The following is a 17,520-nucleotide window of genomic DNA, read 5'->3' as shown; positions in this document are numbered from 1 at the left end:
GGAAAAATTAACAGCTTTAAAACAGGATTAGATACATTCCTTGAACAAAATAACATTAATGCTTATGAAGAAATATAAAATCCCATCCCTTCCCCAATATCGCGCCACACCCCTACCCCTTAATTCCCTGGTTGAATTGATGGACATATGTCTTTTTTCGACCATACTAACTATGTAACTATGTAACTATGTAATTGAAATTGAAGATTTTAAATAGATCAAAATAAAAAAAAATGTTATGTAATGTGCCAGCAGCATGAGGAGACCACATGGCACAGCCTGGAGGTGGCACCAGCATGAGGAGACCAAAATGTGGCAGAATGACCAAGCCTGGAGGTGACAGCAGCAAGAGGAGACCATATGGTGACAGAATAACACAGCCTGGAGGTGGCAGAATGATACAACCTGGAGCTGGCAGCCTGACGAGACCAAAGGGCCTCACAATTGAAAAGATAAAAGATATTTTTTTAAATTGCATGTGGTCATGTTAACATCCTCCGGATACTTGAGGATAGACTGCCACACTGCAGAGTAGCTGATTTTCCCCCCAGCAGTCCGCACTGACTGACTGCTACTGCCGCTGACTCCAGGGACCCCTGTTTCACTACCTGATGGGCAGGTAGGCTCCCGCAAAGCAGGTGGTCTACCCCTGGCACATTTGGCTCCAGTCTTCCCACTGCTGCCACCATGCTGACTCCCAACCATGCTACCCACTTGCTGGCTCAACTGCTGCCTCACGGGCAACCTGCACCCTCTTCTCTTGATGATGATGAAGACCCTTTTGGGCTCCCAAGTGCGATCGGTTTCATCATCGTTGAGTTATGTATGCACGTCACTGATGCCCTCCTCAGGTTCCTCAATAGTGTGTGCTTCAGTAGCCTGAATGCTCCCAACACCACCTACCAAGCCACTCTCCTCATCACTACTTGCCCGCATTGCGGTGGATGTCTCCTCCACTTCTTCGCTGGGCAGTAGCTGCTGAATGTCCTCTAGTAGATGGTCCTCACTAAGTAGTGGAGCTGAACCCACTGCATAGGATACTTCTATGGGGGAGGGAACAGCATAGGACACAGGCAATTGGAGGACAGGGACTGCTCCCGGGCCATGCCAACTGATGGTTGTGTCTGAGGAACCCACCAACTGTTGACTGGGGGTGTCAGATGTCACTTGTGATGAAGTGGATGACCTAGTTAACCAGTCAATGACAGCAGATGGGTTACTGGTCGAGACACGACCGCTAACTGATATCAGGAGCTCAGGCCTCTTGCTGCGACTCCTGCTGCCACTCGCTCCTAGTCTGCTACAACCTCTGCCTGCGCCTGATGAATTAAGGCCTCTGCCACTCCTCTGTGCACATCCTGGCACTTCTCTGCCTGACATACTTAGTGCGCATATGAGGGGAGTACAATACGCTCCACTATGCTTAAAACAGTATTTGTCTAGAACACCAGCAGGTGTGTACTTTTGGCTGGCCTTTCACAGTAACTAGGCCCTTAGGACTATACCAGGAACAAAATGGTACACCACTTGTATGTATGTACGTGGTATGCACTTATGAGGGGAGTACAATGCGCTACACTACGCTTAAAACAGTATTTGTCTACAACAGCAGCAGGGCATGCATTTGACTGGCCTTTCAGCGTAAGTAGGACCTTAGGACTATAACAGGAAAAAAATGGTATACCACTTAGATGTACATACGTGGTATGCACTTATGAGGGGAGTACAATGCGCTCCACTACGCTTAAAAAAGTATTTGTCTGCAACACCAGCAGATGTGTACTTTTGGCTGGCCTTTCACAGTTACTAGGCCCTTAAGACTTTAACAGGAACAAAATGGTACACCACTTAGAGGTGAATTGCCGCTGTAAAAAATGCTTTTCTGTGGAACACACACTGCTCTCTGTCCCCCTCTCTCTGCAATAGAAAGCTGATGTGACTGGCCGCAAAATGGCTGTCGATTATATAGGGCTGTGATATTACAGGGCTAGCTGATGATAGGCTGTGATTCAGGGTCATCCCGCCTACCCTAATTTTTTGCATAGGCCTGCGTCGAGCAATACAACTGCTCCCCCTTATCCGCTTGGTGGACTACCAGATCTGATATTTCTGTAATTTCCTTTAAAGCAATGCATTCCTGCTTTGTGACGATACGGTGCTGTTGTTTCTTAGAATTAGATAACAGGGTCATCTCTTTTTCAACCACATCATGGAAAAGATCCAAGTTTGGAGTACCCATGGGAGAAGCAATAAGAATCAGGAGGAATTGTAGTTACATAGTTCATAAAGTTGAAAAAGACCTGAGTCCATCAAGTTCAACCTATAACCCTAATGAGTCCCTACTGAGTTGATCCAGAGGAAGGCAAAAAACCCTCATACTAGAGGTAAAAATTCCTTCCCAACTCCAAATATGTCAGTCAGAATAAAACCCTTGATCAACGTTTAGTCCCTGTAAATCTAGTATCCATAACCAGTGATGTTATTTTTCTCCAAGAATGCATCCAGACCCCTTTTGAACTCTTTTACAGAGTTTACCATGACCACCTCCTCCGGGAGAGAATTCCACAGTCTCACTGTTCTTCCAGTAAAGAACCCCCGCCTGTGATGGCGTAGAAACCTTCTTTCCTCAAGACTTAAATTTTGCCAAATAAATTGATAATCTCACTAGTAGACTGGAAAGTGGTGGCTATCCTCATTGGTCTCTGAATCGAGCCAGAAGTAGTCTAGGAACCTAGCAGATCTAATCACCTCTACTAATAAACGCACTTCGGTTGGAAGGATTGAGCCACAGAACTTTGCATACTTTTCTACTACATTACTGATTTCAGCAAAGTATCAGATATCATTAAGAAATACTGGCCTATGATTTCAACTGACCCCCTTCTCAGTAACTTGGTTCCTGGCGTATAGCTAGACGTGCCCCCACAGTTTGACAAAAGGTGTCTCTTTCTACATTTAGGTCCTGTGTCCCTTCCCCACCAACATGGCTCAGGCACCTTGGGTGTTACAACTGAGAACATAACAAATGTGCATTCTGTCAGGTCTTGACTTCTTTTGTTACAGGAGAATCTTTTAATATTAAACAATACATTAATTGTAATACCTCTTTCGTAGTCTATCTAATCTCCTGTGTCACGTGCAAAGTCCAGTATGTGGGATGCACGACTAATCCCCTAAAAGTTGGTGTAAGAAAAAATCCATCTTAGGGGTCTCAAACTGGTGGCCCTCCAGATGTTGCAACACTTCAACTCCTTAGCTGCAGCAAATAGCTGTCTGGGCATGTCCAGGCATGCTGGGAGTTGAAGTTTTGCAACATCTGGAGGGCCACCAGTTTGAGACCCCTGATCTATCTGATGTAAAACATTTTAATTCCGGACACATATCAGCAGTCTCTCAGCACTGCGCAGAACAGCATGCAGGGGACACCTCTACCATCAAACTGACAGGCATAGAGAGAGTTAATCTACCTTACCGGGGAGGAGACCACAGACAATTATTAGTCAACAGAGAAGTGTACTGGATTCTTAAACTAGCTACATGAGCAACTCGCGGTCTGAACAGGTGCCAAGATGTCATACTTCATTACTGACAATTGTTAAAGGGGTACTACGCCCCTAGACATCTTATCCCCTATCCAAAGGATAGGGGATAAGATGTCAGATGGCCACGGTCCCGCTGCCTGGGACCCCGGGGATCGCCGCTGCGGCAGCCCGCTGTCATTACAGCACAAAGCGAGTTCGCTCTGCACGTAATGACGGGCAATACAGGGGCCGGAGCATCGTTATGTCACGGCTCCGCCCCTCGTGACGTCACGGCCCGCCCCTTTCAATGCAAGTCTATGGGAGGAGGCGTGGCGGTCGTCACGCCCCGGGCCATGGACTTGCATTAAGGGGACGGGATGTCACGAGGTGCGGAGCCATGACATCACGCTGTTCCGTCCCCTGTATCGCCCGTCATTACGCACAGAGCGAACTCGCTCTGTGCTGTAATGACAACGGGCTGCCGCAGCGGCGATCCCCAGGGTCCCCGGCAGCGGGACCGCGGCGATCTGACATCTTATCCCCTATCCTTTGGATAGGGGATAAGATGTCTAGAGGCGTAGTACCCTTTTGGTTAGTTGTGTGTTTTTCTTTTGTTTTCTGGTGTACATATATATTATTTGTGTTATACTTGCAATGAATATATCATGGCATAAAATTCAGCTTTTTCTACTTGTTTTTTAATTTTTTTTATTGTTTATCTATTTTTCTTCTCTGCAACCACATGTTTTTCTTTGGGACAAGAACCCATATGATGTATATCACACGAATGTGCCCAAATTCAATCTTATTGTAATACTGCATGTCATTACTATCTATATGAATATACAGTTTCCTCTTTATTGATCATTATTTTCTTTTACACTACCGGTATGCCTTTTTGAGGAATATTGAGCTATTTATGTATATCATATATATTGACATCCTGGTTCTTCCAATAATCAAAAATATTTGCAACATTGTTGTATCAGGGTTTTATTATGTGAGGGGTCAAAATGTGAGGTCTGCCCTAATCCAGTTCACCTGGAGTTGGCTGACCCCACATTTCCCTATATTTGTGTACTGTTTCACGATTCATTTTAAGTATTATTAAGGGTGCAGATTGGCACTTCAAACATGTCACTTATTGTCCTGTAATGCTGGCCTTTAAATAATAAAGACAAAGATTTTTGCACTTTAGCCACACTGGACATTTGTACCTTTTCCTGCCCATTTTGGTGCTTGCCATAGCACTGTGCGGGCTGCGGGCAGGATACACGGTGAGCTGGAGGATTGCTGTTGCTACACTTCTTTACACATTATTTAGGTTACAAAATACTTTAAACTGCTAACTGTACTCATGTATGTCAGGTGGTTCTTATGACTCCAGGGTGGCCATACTTAGGTCACAGTGCTATTGACTTATTAGGGGTCACTTGCCTGGGAGAACACTCCAATGCAGACCTCACCTAAGTATACCACCAAAGTGTTTGTCTTTTGGAGGGACCAAATTCCCTCTGTCTCTTTTTTTGACCAAATAAATAGATTTACATTAAAGGAAATCTATCAGTGGGTAAAGGGCACCCTCACAGTTGACACTGAGGATTAGGGTGCCTTCTATTAGGCCCTTCAATTTACTGTTTATTTTTTATTGATATGCAAATTAGGCAATTTGGTTCCACAGACATTCCGCTTCTGTCTGGTTGCTGCAATGTGTAAGTATCGACTGCCGGCACACCTCACTGCCTGTCAACTGTCCAACATGCTATATCACCGGACTGATAACTAACTTACTAGGATCTCCCAGTATATATCAGACAGATCTAGCACATATCATTGAGTTCATATAATCCAGTCAACTCACTCACCTACCTATCTAGCCAGCCACCTACCTTTCTGTTGTGTAGGTATTATTTGGCCCTTGTATGGCAATGATGTTAATATGTAATGTGATAATTTTTCTCTCCCAGTATACTGGTATTATTGGTAATATTGGTCTCAGTTTACTGGATTTGGTCAATAACAGAATTAAGGTTATATATATATATATATATATATATATATATATATATATATATATGGAGATAATATTTCCTTCTTGTATATTGGTCCAATGTCTGGTCCCTATTTGGTCCCAACTTATTTATTATTCCATAAATGAATGCAAAAATGTGTTAATTCAGATGAATCATGTCATAATGTTAAAATTAGTCAAACGAACCTCAACAAAATGTTTGGTTCAGACTAAAATTAGTTTGGTGTAACCCATTATATTACTTTATGCATCCTTAATTTACTACACATTACATATGATGCCAATGCTGGTATACACATAGTTGGCTTTCTGCCAACTGTCACTGGGTTTCCTGGGCAGAAGCAGAAAATCCTGTGGCAGTTGGCAACACTGCTCAGTATGGTTTTTATTTTATTTTTGCTTATTTTTTTACTAACTTTTTTCTTTCTTTTTACAGGAAGATGATTGGCTACTTTGGATCAACTTTTTTTTAACTTAATAAAATGGTAAATGGTGGTAGTCCTGTTTGTTGTGTGTGTTTTTTTCCATACTTATATTTGGTTTAGATAGTATGCATTATTATGGCTAGATTGTATCCATGACTAAGCCTAGGTTTTGCATTAGGTATACCGCCTCACCCACTATAATTTCCTCAATACTCACTGGCACCAGGGGTAATAAGAAGAGCTTTGAACTGTTAGGGTATAATAGGGTAATAGGGTATAAATAGAAATGCATGAAAATGTTACTCTTCCTCTGTATGCTATGCTTTACATAGAGATACAGGTTGTTGTTGTTTTTTTTTTTAGAAAGTGGGAAGCCTTTTGTTCTTTTCTATTCCCTGTCAGCCCTGATGGAGGAAATCCTGTTTGTAGTAAAAAAAATATATATATATTTAGTTCTAGCTAGCACAGTATGAGGAGGCTAGGAGCAGCCCGTTTCCATTTCTCTACTCTTGGAGCTATAACTTTTGCAAAGTACTCAGATTTGCTTAGGTCTTCTAGTTCAATAGTGAGAAAAAAAATTTAAAGCAGAAGGAAGAGAATAGAAGTGTCTCTAGCCATTGGAGATATGTTAACCAAAGTGCCCCATTGCACCCTATGACCTGTGAGGCTTTAGGTTGAGCCTTGTCATCCATGTAGCTGCACCTTGAGTTGTCTGTACCCCTTAAATTTAGACATTAACCCCTTAAGGACAATTGACGTAAATGTATGTCCTGATCCGTTGGTACATTTACATCCTGTACATGACGTGAGCACCGGAACGACAGGGCATGCATGGCAGGTCCCGGCTGCTATCAGCAGCCAGGGACCCACCAGTAATGGCAGACATCAGCAATCGCGCTGATGTCCGCCATTAACACCTCAGGTGCCGTGATCAATACAAATCACGGCATCTGCGGCAATGTCTCTTGAATGGATGATCGGATCGCCCATGGCACGGGCGCAGGGTTCCAATCATCCAAGATGGCAGACAGAGGTCACCTCACCTGCCTCTGCTGCTTTCCCAGGGTCTTCTTCTCTGGTCTGACATCAAGCAGACCAGTGAAGAAGATTGTGTTATCTTAGAGTGCTCCTCTATTCTGGTTCATTATTGCCTATGTGTTGGAAATGTGACTTGCTTCTCTCAAGTTTTAGCAAATAAAGAGAGACTAACTCTATATTAACCTCTATGTTGGCCTTTATCTATGCACCTCTAGGTTATGACACCCAGTTTCCACCACACCCAACACTAGGATTGGAAAGTCCTGGGCAAATTAAAGGCTATCATCTATAGTCTGGACCCTTAGGTAGCTGGACAAGCCCTTTGCAATTTGGGATAACCTGTATGTCTGGCAACTCTGGCGCTAAACATCTTATCCACTATCAAAAGGATAGGGGATAAGATGTTAGATCGCGGGAATTCCGCCGCTGGGGAACCCCGCGATCTCTCCTGCAGCAACCCGTTTTTCAGCTGCACAGAGTGAGGATCGCTCTGTGGCTGATGACAGGTGGTGCAGGGGACGGAGTATCGTGACGTCATGGCTCCGCCCCCCTCAATGCAAGTCTATGGGAGGGGGCGTGATAGCCACCATGCCCCATCCCATAGACTTGCATTGAGGGGGGGGGGGACGCGAGGTAACGATGGGACACTCCATCCCCTGCACAGCCTATCATCAGCCACAGAGCAATCCTCACTCTGTGCAGCTGAAAAAGGGGGTCCTGCAGGAGAGATTGTGGGATCCCCGCAATCTAACATCTTATATCATAAGATGTTTAGCGCCAGAGTACCCCTTTAACCCCTTAACGACCAAGGACGTATATTTACGTCCTTGGCTGGCTCCCGCAATATATCGGGTCGGTCCCAGCATGTATCTGATGCTGGGACCCGGGGCTAATAGCACGCGGCAGCGATCGCGGTGCCGCGCGCTATTAACCCTTTAGACGCGACGTTCAAAGTTTAACGCCGCATCTAAAACGAAAGTGAAAGCTGCCCGGCTGCTCAGCAGGGCTGATCGGGATTACCGCAGTGAAAATGCGGTGTCCCAAACAGCTGGGACACAAGCGGAGGTCCTCTTACCTGCCTCCGGCGTGTCCCCTCGGCGACTGATTGCTCCAAGCCTGAGATGCAGGTTTGAGCAATTGACTGCCGATAATGCTGATCATTGTAAAGCTATGGCTTTGCAGTGAACAGTGCTGGCAATCAGTGTGTGCAGTGTTATAGCCCCCTATGGGAGCTATAACACTGCAAAAAAAAAGTGTAAAAAAAAAGTTAATAAATGTGATTTAACCCTTTCCTTAATAAAAGTTCAAATCACCCCCCTTTTCCCATAAAAAAAAACCACCATGTAAATAAAAATAAATATAAACATAGATGGTATCGACGCGTGCGTAAATGTCCGAACTATAAAAAATTTATCATTAATTAAACCGCATGGTCAATGGCGTACGCGCAAAAAAATTCCAAAGTCCAAAATAACGTATTTTTGGTTGCTTTTTATATGATGAAAAAATGTATAAAAAGCAATCAAACAGTCCGATCAATACAAAAATGGTACCTCTAAAAACCTCAGATCACGGCGCAAAAAAGGAGCCCTCATACCGCCCCCATATGCAGAAAAATAAAAAAGTTATAGGGGTCAGAAGATGACAATTTTAAATGTATAAATTTTTCTGCATGTAGCTATGATATTTTACAGAAGTACAACAAAATCAAACCTATATAAGTAGGGTATCATTTTAATTGTATGGACCTACAGAATAAAGATAATGTGCCATTTTTACCGAAAAATGTACTGCGTAGAAACGGGAGCCCCCAAAATTTACAAAATGGCGTTTTTTCCTTCAATTTCATCGCGCAATGATTTTTTTTTGTTTCACCGTAGATTTTTGGGTAAAATGACTGATGTCACTGCAAAGTAGAATTGGTGGCGCAAAAAATAAGCCATCATATGGATTTTTAGGTGCAAAATTGAAAGGGTTATGATTTTTAAAAGGTGAGGAGGAAAAAACGAAAGTGCAAAAACGGAAAAACCTGTGGTCCTTAAGGGGTTAAGATCACCTGACTTTAACTAGCTGTTGCACTACTAGGCCCAGTAGGCCCACAGGCTCTGCCCCCCTTCTCAAGTAGTGCTCCCCTATGGCTGAATTCCAGGTTTTTGCACCTATACTTATGTCATTACCTTGACAGTTAATGGGATTCCTTTTTGGTAAAATTTGGGAACGCTTTCAAAATCCATTTTTGGATTAGAGACAATGAAGGTTAAAGATAATTCTTGTGCAGTGTCTCCTGTGAATAGACAAATATATGGAGATATTTACTACTAAGATGAGGTAAAAACTGGAGCATGGCAATTTGTAAGACCTGAACAACTTACTTGTACCATTATTGTATACACGAGAAATCCGCCAGGATGTAATATGCATCTGCACACCTAATATGGTAAGTGTGCATTATTTTACATCTTTTAAAGTAAATGTTATGTACTGATTTGACAAACAAGACAATTGTTCATTAGAGGTGCCAAACTACGAAGATGGGGTAACCAGTAACAGTAAATGTGTTGTCAGATAGATTTATATTTTACAATTTTATATCTATCTATCTATATATATATATATATATATATATATATATATATATATATATATTTTTTTTTTTATATTTTTTTTTTTAAGTGCCCACTGCCGAAGAAATGGTAACAATGGGAAAATGGGAAAACTAAAGTAACAAAAATAGCTAAATAAATGTGATATAGTTATTTGCACTTTGAAATCACATGGATACCTGGGTAAATGTATAAAAAAATGGAAAGCTTTTAATTATAATTAGTGTTGAGCGGCATAGGCCATATTCAAATTTGTGATATTTTGCGAATATATGGACAAATATTCGTCATATATTTGCTAAATTCGCATATTCGTAATATTCGCGTTTTATTTTCGCATGTGCAAAAATCAGCGTATGCGAAAATTAGCATATGTGGAAATTTGCATATGCAAAAATTTGCATATGCGGAAATTAACACGCCAGTCTCGCACGCCAGTCTCACACGGTATTAGAGCCTTCTTTACACCACACAAGCTAGGAGCAGAGAGGGGTGATCACTGTGATGTGTACTGTGGAAAAAAAAAATAAAAAATTAACGAATATTCGTAATTACGAATATATAGTGCTATATTCGCGAATATTCGCGAATTCGTGAATATGCGATATTCGCGAATAAAATTTGCATTGCGAATATTCACGAGCAACACTAATTATAATTACGGTAATAATAACTATTCAAATTTAGAGGGCCCCCATTGGACCCAAGCTATATACTCACCTCTGCAGTGGAGACCATCACTCCATACAGTTCAATGTTGGGGAAGCGTTCGTATGCTCGGACGGCCTACATGGCAGATTCTGCAAGCATCAGCCTCGAGCAATGCTTGAGCTGACATTGGGCACTAAAGCACTTCTAGTCCCACAGCATAGCCGGGTTTCCATTTGACAGCAGGTCTGCAGTACGGTGAGCAGTGCACTGCAGATTTTTTATGTTAGCCATATTTTTATACCCCTTTTTTCAGCTGGATATTCGCTTATTAAACATCCATTATTCTGCTTGGAATACTATAATAGACTGTGCTGTGCTGTAATACCCATCCACAACCCATCTTCAACGCCCTCGCTGAAGGGATGGAGTTTCTCACCCAAGATTTTACATTACATGGCCCCATCCACTGTCCCTTTTATTGATTAATTTGTCCTGTCCCCTTACAGAAAAACACCTCCAAAGCATGATGTTTGATTGTGGTAATGGTGTTCTTGGGGTCATAGGCAGAATTTCTCCAATTGTTTTCTTGGCAACTATGGTCCAAATGCCCTGAGATCATTCTCATGATCATCGAAACTCCACAATGTGAGATCTTACTTGGAGCCCCTAACTGAGGGAGAGTGACAGTTATTTAATGTTCCATTTGTGAATAATCACACCAACTGTTGTAAACTTCTCACCAAGTTGCTTGGTGATGGTCTTGTAGCTCATTCCAGTCTTGTGTAGGTCTAAAATCTTGTCCATGACATCCTTGGACAGCTCATTGGTCTTAGCCATGGTGGAAAGTTTTCAATCTGGTCAATTGATTGCTTCTGTGGACAGGTGTCTTTTATACAGGTAACAAGCTGAGAATAGGAGTGCTCAGCTTAAGAGAGTGCTTCTAATCTCAGCTTGTAGCAGAAATCTTAATCAAATACTTATTTCATTGGGAAAATGCAATTCATAGCTTATTCAACACCTTAAGGACTCAGGGTTTTTCCATTTTTGCACTTTAGTTTTTTCCTCCTCATCTTTTACAAATCATAACACTTTCAGTTTTCCACCTACAGACCTATATCAGGGCTTGCTTTATGCGCTAGCAATTTTTTAAAAAACTCCATTTTGTAATTTTTAGCACCTTCTGTTTCTACACGGTGCACTTTTCGGTAAAAAAGTGACACCTTATATTTATTCTGTAGGTCCATATGGTTACAAGGATAGCCAATTTATGTAAGTTTTATTTTATTTTACTACTTGAAATTTTTTTTTACTACAGTGCATGCACCAAAATTAGTGTGTTTAAAATTGTCATTTTCTGACCCCTATAACTTTTTTATCTTTCCGCATATAGGGCTATATGAGGGGTAATTTTTTGCGTTGTGGTCTGTAATTTTTATTTTTAAGGGACTTTTTGATCACTTTTTATATATGTGGCAATACCACATATGTTTATTTTTGTTTACATATATATTTTTTTTCTTTAATTGGGAAAAGGGGAGGGGGGTGATTTAAACTTTTATTATGGAAGGGGTTAATTCACTTTTTTTTTTAACACCATTTTTTAGTCCCCCATAGGGGACCATAACATGCAATCTTTAGATTGCAGACACTGATCAATGCTATGCCATAGCAAAGCACTGATCAGTGTTATCTGCGCTCGATTGTTCCAGGCTGCTAAGGCTGCCTGGCTCATCGCAGAAGAGATTGGACAGCAGGAAGGCAGGTAAGGGCTCTCCCGTTGTCCTCTCAGCTGATCAGGACACTGCAGTTTCACCGCAGTGATCCCAATCAGTTCAACTGAGCTGCCAGGAAAAATATATTTTTTTTAATTTTAGACACGACATTTACTTTGATCGCGATTGGTGATGTCCGGCATTAGGCACTGGTCCCGGCCATTGATAGCAGCAAGGACCACCCCGCTATGTCATAGTGGGGTCAGCCCGTGAACCCGTATCATAGTGGAGGAGCGGGTGCAGAATGTAGAGGTATGCCATGCGTCCTTAAGAGGTTACAATGCATTTTTCTGGATTTTTAATTTTTATTTTGTCTCTCACTGTTTAAAAAAAACGAGAATTAAAATGATAGACTTATCACTTCTTTGTCAGTGGGTAAACGAACAGGAAGAAATATTATTTTCCTTTACTGTATATATTATTTTGACTAATATAAAATATAACAGTTTGTTCACTAGCTACTATAGTGGTTTTCTGCATCTCATTTATAACTTTGCTGTGTAGACTGGGACAGAATAAACAGAGACTTCTTATGAGAAGGCAGCTTTAATTTACTGTTGGATGCCTAAATTATGCAGGATAACATCAAAATGCAGAACTAAAAGTCTATTAAGAAGTCTATTAAGTCTAGTAAGTTAAGATTGCATGAAATCTTAGACTGAAGACTATCGTAGTTTGACATGTCTATATTAACTGAAGGAATATTAAAGGAGATATCTCATGGATAAAAACTATCCTGTCGATAGGGGATAAAGTTAAGATCGCTTCGGGGCCCCCCATGATCTCCTGAATAGAGCCCCAGCTCTCCCCGGGTGTGGCGCGTTACGATCCCCGCACAAAGCGGGGGCCACCACGCCCCCTCCATATATGTTTATGGGAGAGTCGGCTCTTCTATGGAAATATGCGTAGGGGGCGTGGCAGCCCCGGCTTCGGGTGCTGGTTGTGACACGCCGCTCCGTGGGAGAGTCGGGGCTCTATACAGGAGATTGGGGGGGGGCACTCGGACCCCACGCAATCTAAAACGTACCCCCTATCCTGCGGATAGGGATACATTTTTATCCATGAAACTACTCCTTTAAATATTAAAATACTGCATGTCTTTCCTTAATATTCTCACTGCTGTAAACATCCCCAAAACTGAATTTTAACATGTTTAAAGCTAGAACGTAGCTGGCTGCAGCTAAAGTTTACACTCTCTGCTCTGTCTACAGTGGGACACAAAGATTTGACCCCATTTTCTTACATACTTACCTAAATGCGTCTCCATTTTTTACCTTAATGACCAAGCTCTTTATTTATTTGACATGTATCTCTTTAAATGGTAATAACTTTAGAAAGTTTTTTCTGAGCGGAGCGATTCTGAGAAAGTTTTTTCCTGACATATTGTACTTTATATCATTGGTGCATTTTTGTTGACACATGAAGCATTTTTGTGAAAAACTCCAAAGTATTGTGAAAAACTGGAAAATATCTGGCATTTTTTTTATTTCTTTTACGGTGTTTACTTGAGATGGGTGAATCAAAGCTGACAAAGTGGAATTTGTTCCGAATGTAATGAAAATTCGAATCTGAATTTCCACGTGCTTCGTGGTAACGAATCGCTTCATTCACTACATTTTGTGCGGGCTGGGGGATAAAATGGTGGCTACACTTGTGAGGACATTGGCCAAGGGTTTCTGGGAAGGTGGGTAGGCAGGATCACCCTGAATCACATCAGCAGCCAGCCAGCCCTGTGATGTCACAGTCCTGTATATTCGGCAGCCATTGCCGAAGACAGGCATATGCCTGACATTTTGCAAAGAGAGCAGAGACTTGGTGCGTGCACTAATCAATGCAGCTCTTTACAGTGGCAAATCAATTCACCTCAAGCCCACATTTGTTCTGGCTAGAGAGAGAGCAGAGAACGCTTTTTTTCTGTTGCAACTGTAATGGGGGGTATTTCTGTAAAAAAAAAAAGTGAAAAATATACGCACTCTGCAGTTTTACATTTTTTTCTGGTTAAAGCTAATAGGGGTCAGTACGTGTAAAAGCACTAAAAGACTTAAGGGGAGATTTAGCAAAACCTGTCCAGAGGAAAAGTTGCTGAGTTGCCCATAGACAAGACCTCTGAAAAAAATGAAAGAAGCGATCTGATTGGTTGCTATGGACAACTCAGCAATTTTTCCTCTGGACAGGTTTTGATAAATCCCCCTCTTACGCACTAGATTTTTATGCTTATTTCTGGTGCAACCGTACTGGGGCATATTTCTCTAAAAAAAAAAAAGTTAAATATATACGCACTCCGCTGTTGTACGTGTTTCAAGTGTATAGTGGCCTGTTAGTGTAAAAGCAGGGATATATATACACACATTGAGTGTTCCGCAAGTTTCTGTTGCAGCCGTATAGGGGTGTATTGCTCTATAAAAAGTAAAATATATACGCACACCACTGTTCTACAAGTATGTCAGGCAGAGAAGTGCCAGGCTGTGCACAGAGGAGTGGCGGAGGCCTAAATTCATCAGGCGCAGGCAGAGGTCGCAGCAGAAAAGGGGTGCGTGGCAGCATGAGTCGCAGCGAGAGGTCTGAGCTCCCTGTGTCAGTTGGTGGTCTTGTCTCGACCAGCAACCCAGCAGCCATCATTGATTGGTTAACTCAGTCATCCACTTCATCCCAAGTGATATCCGACACCCCAGTCACCAGTCGGTGGGGTTCTCAGACTCAACCATCAGTTGGCATGGCCTGGGAGCAGTCCCTGTCCTCCAACTGCCTCTGTCCTATGCTGTTCCCTCACGCAGAGAAGTATTGAATGCTGTGGGCTCAGCTCCCCTATACAGCGAGGACTATCAACTAGAGGACAGTCAGCAGCTACTGCCTAGCCAAGATGTGGAGGAAACATCTGCCGATTTCTCCACTAGGCGGGCAAGTGGTGATGAGGAGAGTGGCATGGGAGGTGGTGTTGAGAGCGTTCATGCTACTGAAACAGACACCATTGAGAAACTTGAGGATGACATCAGTGACGTGCAGACACAACTTGATGATGATGAAGCCGATCCCAATTGGGAGCCGGGTGCAGAAGGGGCTTCATCATCATCAGGAGAGGAGGGTGGCAGGTTGCCCGTGAGGCAGCAGCTGAGCCAACAAGGTGGTAGCATTTTTGGGTGTCAGAAGGGTGGCCGCAATGGGAAGTCTGGAGCCTGGGGTAGACTGTTGGGGGAAAAATCAGCTACTCAGCGGTGTGGCAGTTTTTTGTCAAGCATCCGGAGGAGGTTAACATGGCAGCATGTAAGATATGTCAGCAGAAGTTGAAGCGTGGCCAGGGTCCCGATGTTGACACCACAGCCATGCGTCAACATATACAGCATCACCATCAAGCAGCCCAGGAGAACCTAAGCTTCTATTTGGTGGTCCAGCTTGTTGCGTCCCCTAGTGGCACGCTGCTCCCTGTTTCAGTCAGCCAAGGCTCCACCACCTCAGCCGAAGGGAGCTGTCTGTCATTCTCATCTTCTGTTGGTCCAGATGCTCCTACTCCTACTACTTCTCGTGAGTCATTCCGGCAACAATCCATCACCAAGTGATTTTCAAGAGACAGCAGTATGCGCCCACTCATCCAACGGTGCAGAAGCTAAATGTGCTCCTATCCAAGCTGCTGGTGCTGCAATCCCTCCCTTCTCAAGGGTTGGACTCTGCACCTTTCAGAGAACTGATGGCTTGTGCCGAGCCGAGGTAGAGAGTTCCAAGCCGCAATTTATTTTTGAAAAAGGCAGTACCAGCCCTGCACAAATATATAAAACAGAAAGTGGGCCAGTTCTTGAGCCCGTAGGTGTGTACCAAAGTGCACGTCACTGCCGATGTGTTGAGCTGTAACTACGGTCAGGGACAATACATGTACTTTATGGCCCACTGGGTGAATGTGGTTCCTGCCATACCAACAACTTGGCCAGGTCCCGCCGCTTCCGCCTTCATGCTGTTAGTCCTGCCACAATGCCCGACTCTGCCTCCTCTTCCTCCAATGCACAGACAAGCTACAGTGCCCATCCAGCACACCCAGTGTGCAGGGCACGGCGGTGTCACGCTGTTCCTCACCTGGTTTGCCTTGGCGAACGGAGTAACACAAGTGAGGAATTGCTCAAAGTGATTCATCAAATAATCAAATCATGGCTTTCTCCAGGACAACTGAAAATGTGAACCATGGTGACCAACAACGGGAAGAACATTTTGTCTGTGCTGCGTCAAGGTAGCCTGATCCATGCACAGGGGCGGACTGACCGGCCGGGCCATTTGGACGTCGTCCGAGGGCTCGGCCGGGTTAAGGGCCTGCCACCAACGCCGCTACTGAGGATCCGGGACACTTGTCCCAGATCCCCAGCAGACATCGCTGCCTTCTCCGGTATGTGCGATACACGCACATACAGGAGAAGGTGTCCCCTCTGTCTGAGCTGCATCTGCAGTTTACACAGAGGAGACATGACTCATTGGCGCCTGTACTGTGGAGGGGAGAAGACGCGGGTCCCTGCTGCTGAGGAGATCGCTGCGTGGGACATCAGGTGAGCATCATTTTTTTATTTTTTTAACTCTTCATATACCTATGGGGAAGAGGGGGGAGGAGGGTAACTCTGCATATACCTATGGGAAAGAGGGGGATGCAACTCTGCATATACCTATGGGAAAGAGAGGGGGTGTAACTCTGCATATATCTATGGGGAAGAGGGGGGAGGGGGGTAACTCTGGATATACCTATGGGAAAGAGGGGGGTAACTTTGCATATACCTATGGGAAAGAGGGGGGTGTAACTCTGCATATATCTATGGGAAAGAGTGGGGTGTAACTCTGCATATACCTATGGGAAAGAAGGGTGGGTGTAACTCTGCCTATACCTATGGGAATGAGGGAGGAGGGGTAACTCTGCCTATACCTATGGGAAAGGGGGGGGGTGTAACTCTGCCTATACCTATGGGAAAAAAGGGTGGGTGTAGCTCTGCCTATACCTATGGGAATGAGGGGGGTAACTCTGCCTATACCTATGGGGAAAGTGGGGGGTAACTCTTCCTATACCTATGGGGAAAGGGGGGTAACTCTGCCTATACCTATGGGGAAAGGGAATGAAAGGGGGGGGGGGTAACTCTGCCTATACCTATGAGGAAAGGGGGGTAACTTTGCCTATACCTATGGGGAAAGTGGGGGTAACTCTGCCTATACCTATGGGGAAGGGGGGGGTAACTCTGCCTATACCTATGGGGAAAGGGTAGTGATGAGCGGCATTGCCCATATTCAAATTCGCAATATTTCGCAAATATATAGACAAATATTCGTCCTATATTCGCGAATTTCGCATATTTGTTATATTCGCATATGCGAATATTTGCATATTCATGTCGTCGAGGAAGAAAACAGTGAGGGGGTGGGCAACTTTACTATTGGTTGCTAGGGATGTTGTTGATAACCTCTGACAAGTGTATTTGCATCATTCATCATTCTAATTTACATCATTCTAATTAGAAG

The 17,520-nt window shown here is 43.5% G+C and overlaps 2 protein-coding genes across 3 annotated transcripts in view; one reads left to right on the top strand and one right to left on the bottom strand.

Moving 5' to 3' along the window:
* Window positions 1-6,235, top strand: part of LOC130281685 (uncharacterized) — a 64,361-nt gene extending 58,126 nt beyond the window's left edge. The window contains exon 6 of the mRNA XM_056529164.1: window positions 5,990-6,235. Within this exon, the coding sequence (XP_056385139.1) occupies window positions 5,990-6,026 (37 nt within the window). The 3' untranslated portion in view covers window positions 6,027-6,235. The remainder of the gene's footprint in view (window positions 1-5,989) is intronic.
* LOC130281678 (alpha-2-macroglobulin-like protein 1) overlaps window positions 1-17,520 on the bottom strand; it is a 152,751-nt gene that overhangs the window by 96,512 nt on the left and 38,719 nt on the right. For both annotated transcript variants that reach the window (XM_056529150.1, XM_056529151.1), the window contains exon 10: window positions 9,194-9,300. In XM_056529150.1, the coding sequence (XP_056385125.1) occupies window positions 9,194-9,300 (107 nt within the window). The remainder of the gene's footprint in view (window positions 1-9,193; window positions 9,301-17,520) is intronic.

This window comes from Hyla sarda, chromosome 7 (genome assembly GCF_029499605.1).
Source record: "Hyla sarda isolate aHylSar1 chromosome 7, aHylSar1.hap1, whole genome shotgun sequence".
Classification (NCBI taxonomy): domain Eukaryota; kingdom Metazoa; phylum Chordata; class Amphibia; order Anura; family Hylidae; genus Hyla; species Hyla sarda.
The sequence above is the reverse complement of the archived record's forward strand: the minus strand, read 5'-3'. Positions and strand labels throughout refer to the sequence as shown.